At 46.1% G+C, this 3,770-nt stretch overlaps 1 protein-coding gene across 10 annotated transcripts; it reads right to left on the bottom strand.

Moving 5' to 3' along the window:
- Positions 1 to 356: 356 nt before the first annotated feature.
- On the bottom strand, positions 357 to 2,978 carry Arl4a (ADP ribosylation factor like GTPase 4A). Of its 10 annotated transcripts, none has more exons than XM_046435392.2 (4): positions 2,784 to 2,978; positions 2,529 to 2,646; positions 2,104 to 2,221; positions 357 to 1,659 (listed from the first exon to the last, which is right to left on the bottom strand). In XM_046435392.2, the coding sequence occupies exon 4, from the start codon at positions 1,576 to 1,578 to the stop codon at positions 976 to 978; it is 603 nt and encodes a 200-aa protein (XP_046291348.1). In that variant the 5' UTR covers positions 1,579 to 1,659; positions 2,104 to 2,221; positions 2,529 to 2,646; positions 2,784 to 2,978; the 3' UTR covers positions 357 to 975. The 10 variants fall into 10 exon arrangements, with proteins under 10 accessions (XP_046291348.1, XP_046291347.1, XP_058432060.1 ...); XM_046435391.2 differs by having other exon boundaries at positions 2,104 to 2,216; XM_058576077.1 differs by having other exon boundaries at positions 357 to 1,656; positions 2,104 to 2,216.
- Between the last annotated feature and the right edge of the window lie 792 nt (positions 2,979 to 3,770).

Below are 3,770 nucleotides of genomic sequence, written 5' to 3'. Positions count from 1 at the left end.
GAAAAACCACATCTGTTTTCAGCCAGCAAATATTAATAGAACAAATATCTTTTAACCAGAGTATTTTAGAGACCATGTATTATCTACATTCACTAATTGCTTTCTTCATAAATCCATATATCCAAGCATATGCATTTAGGATTAGTCCACATTCCCATATTTACTTTACTATTAAAGTCAAGTAAATTAGTCTAGGTTCTTTAAGTGAAAGTGCTTCTGACAACAACCTACTTCTATAATAGCCCCAAATCCCAAAAAAGTTGTTTTAAACCTGTGTAGAAAGATGCATAGTTATTTCTAAGAAAGACTACACACCAAAACATGCTTCATCAAGAAAACTAATCCATGCACTTGAGTATACCTCAAACACCTTATTTTTTATTGAAGTCAGACCAACTTAAACATTGTCTAGAATTAAGAGACAGCATTAAATTATTTGATTCCAGAAACATAAAAAAATCATTTAGCCAAAGTTTAAAAAAGCAAACACTTCCTCCCTGTCCCAGTGTGATCATATAACTGCATAAATATGTGTATATATTAATCTACTTTAAGTATCCATTCACTAGCATTTTATCTTAACATACAAAGCCTTGTATGCAATTTCTTTGCAAAGGCTTCCCCCCAAAAGATATAAGCACAAAACACTAGGTAGACACTCTTCAGAGTTTTATTTTACTAACTTCAGGTCAAACTTCCACAACTATTTTCTGGTCAATTTACTATCCTTGCTTGGCTTCCCAAAATGGTAGTACCGATAGATTTATGGTGTAGGGAGAGGAAACCACTTTAAGAAGCACTGCATTTACTCATCTTCCAAAAGGCAAATAAATTGGGCATCTGATTGTTCAACAAAACAAAGCTTTAATAGCATCCAGGAAGGCAGACACGCAAACCAGGCTGTAGACACTCTTCCATTTGTCAAAATCAGACCAGAGAAAACCTATTCCACACAGATATAAAAGGTATTGTTATTCATCTTTTCTTTTTCTGTTGCCGCAACATTTTTCTTCTTTTAATTATCATATCGTGTAGTTTCTCAAGTCCTTCCTTTAGTCCATCTCCTATGATTGCACAGGTAGGCTGCAAATGCCAAGGTGTTGATGAGCTCAGTTCACCCATTGCTAACAATTTTTCAATTTCTGTGAGAGACAGTGAGTTCCTCAGGTCTTGTTTGTTAGCAACTATAAGTACAGGGACTCCTTGATTTTCTGATATCCTAGTTATTTTATGAAGTTCTGTTTTGGCTTCTTCCATTCTTTCAACATCAACAGAGTCCACAACAAACACAATGCCATCTGTGCATCTGGTATATGACTTCCACAGTGGCCTTAATTTCTCCTGACCACCTACATCCCAAAAGTGAAAAGTGACTGTTTTAGAATTTCCCAAGGTTACCTTAATTTTCTCAGTGTTAAATCCTTTGGTAGGTACAGTATTTACAAATTCATTGAACTGCAGCCTGTATAAAACAGTTGTCTTTCCAGCACAGTCCAAACCCAGTATAACAATGTGGAAGGACTGAAATGAAGGGAGGCTGGACAGGATAGAAGTCTGATCTGACAGTCCATTCCCCATTTCCAGTTGCAAATAAGTGTCCCAAATTGTAATTTCTTCTTTCTGCTTTGGAATCTCTTTGGTGATGCAGCTACAAGACTGCTGGGGAGGAAATGAAAAAATTATTCCTGTGAAATAATACATTAAAACGGGTTTTCTCTATTTTAGGTAAAATAAGCGACACGAGGAACTTAATAAAACTTGTTTTAGTAAGCAAATCAGATGTCATATGAAACGTTCACAATCCAACGCAAATCATGGAATAATTGAGATTGGAATTCTGTGTTTCACTTAATTCTGTGGTAACATGTACTTTCCTTTACTCCCCCCAGCCCCGTGCTCCCCAAATCTTAGACTTCATTCTGGAAGACAACTCAGTTACCACTATCTAGTCTAACTCGCCGTAACCATAAAAGTGCCCTTTTTGGTGTCAGAAAACTCATAAAAGGTAATTTAGGGATCTAATCTCACATGATTCACAGGATACTCAAGATCACTGTTACAAGCTCAACCTCCCCCCCCAAAAAAAATAAAAACCCCTCTTACCTCCGGAATCGGAGTCTGGGTCCAAACGAGAAACCATTGGCAGGCGTTTCTATGCGGGGGGGAACGCACCCCACGTCCGTCCAGCTTAGATCTCCACGCAGCTCTAGCAGTTGCTGCACTAGAAACCTTGGACTCAGACAAGGACCACGCCCACTCCTCACGGCCCACCCATGATCCCAAATCCCATTGGTCACCCGTATCAGGGCAGCCCTGCCACTCCCGCCCCCGAACCCTAATTGGTTAGGGAAACCGTCGCTCCCAGTGAGGCAGAGCAGGGCTCTCTCCTGGTCCACCCGCACCACCTGTTGACCCTAAGTTAGAAAACAAGGCGCTCTAGGAGAAAGCCAAGCGGCCCCTGCAGGGGAGGGGATGCCTCAGACTGTCAGGTCGCCGTCAGCCCTCTGGCTCCGCCCGCCCCGGCGCACCTGCAGCGCGGCCCACAGACGTTGCGCCACGGTCCTCACATCCGGGGCCCGCAGTCACGGCCGGCGCCTTAACTCTTTCTCGGCTGGCGGAGGGTGCTCGTTATGGTCGCGCCAACCCCTGTGGCACAAACGATATGACCTGCGGCTCCCGCAAGGGCAGGCCCTCCCTCCCTGCAGCGACATCCCTTCACCTCACTCCTCGGCAACGGGCCAGCTCTTCCCCCGCTAGGGCGTGGCCACCCGGCTACAGCTCACCTGACTAACCGTCCTTCCCTCGTCCTAACTCTGTGTCTCAGCCGTTTGGGAAGTAAGCTGACACCTGTCCCAGGGTGTCAGCAAAGCCTGGACGGTGGCAGGGGACCACAGGCCGCTTCCAGAGGCGCCGGTGGGCGCCGCGCGAAAGGCCGCCCCAACGGTGCTCTGCCGGCTACTCCCCGCGCCGGCCGCGGCCCCGCCCCCTTCCCGCGCGACGCCCAGGCGCTGGCCGTTGGGGGGCGCGCTGGAGCCGGGTCTCCTAGCAACACCGAAACAGGGTCACTTTTCGAACCCGCCAGTAGCTGGCTGCCCGCAGGGTCGGGTGGGGCTTCCTGACTCGGCTAGCCAGAGCCCTCGCTCACCCAGACATTGCTGTCGCCTGCAGCCAGCTTCAGACAGGCCCCGCCCTGTACCTTGTCTCCTTGTGTCACCCTAGGGCGGCGGCCGTGTGACGCAGCGTCAGAGATTCCAGAGGACACCAGACCGGCAGGCACTTTATGTAACGGGCGGTGAGGCGGTACCCCAGTGGCTGCCCTCCGCGACCTGGTCTGCCTGGCGCACTTTCCTTTTCTAAAGCAAATAAGCATTCCCTCCTGCGTAGTTCTTGGCTGTATCCCTGTGGGTTAGAGACAGGTAAAAATCCCGTTTTGCGTTGAGGAATGCACTCTGGAATATAACATGGATGTTTCTAATGACCCAAGAAAAATTAGCGGTGGTGCTGGAACTACTGATAACTTGTCTACTAGTCATTGAATGCGTAATGATTTTCCATTGGACAGTTCTGACTGAATGTAATTGTGTCCTTGATCCATAAATTTGCAAATATTTATTGAACTAGACAGTAGGCACTATACTGTGTACTTGAGGATAGAATAGATTGCAAAATAGACACTGTCTTTGCTCTTGTGGAATATTGGAGTCTTTATGGGAGAAAAAGAACGAACTAAATTGTCTCATGAATAAATTTAAGAAATGTGACCAGTAGTA

Source organism: Marmota monax, unplaced genomic scaffold (genome assembly GCF_021218885.2).
Source record: "Marmota monax isolate L192 unplaced genomic scaffold, Marmota_monax_Labrador192_F-V1.1 WCK01_AAM20220418_F8-fsc00139, whole genome shotgun sequence".
NCBI lineage: Eukaryota > Metazoa > Chordata > Mammalia > Rodentia > Sciuridae > Marmota > Marmota monax.
The sequence above is the reverse complement of the archived record's forward strand: the minus strand, read 5'-3'. Positions and strand labels throughout refer to the sequence as shown.

Coding starts and splice junctions, on each gene's coding strand:
- Arl4a (XM_058576074.1), bottom strand. CDS start 1,578: ATGGGGAATGGACTGTCAGATCAGACTTCTATCCTGTCCAGCCTCCCT.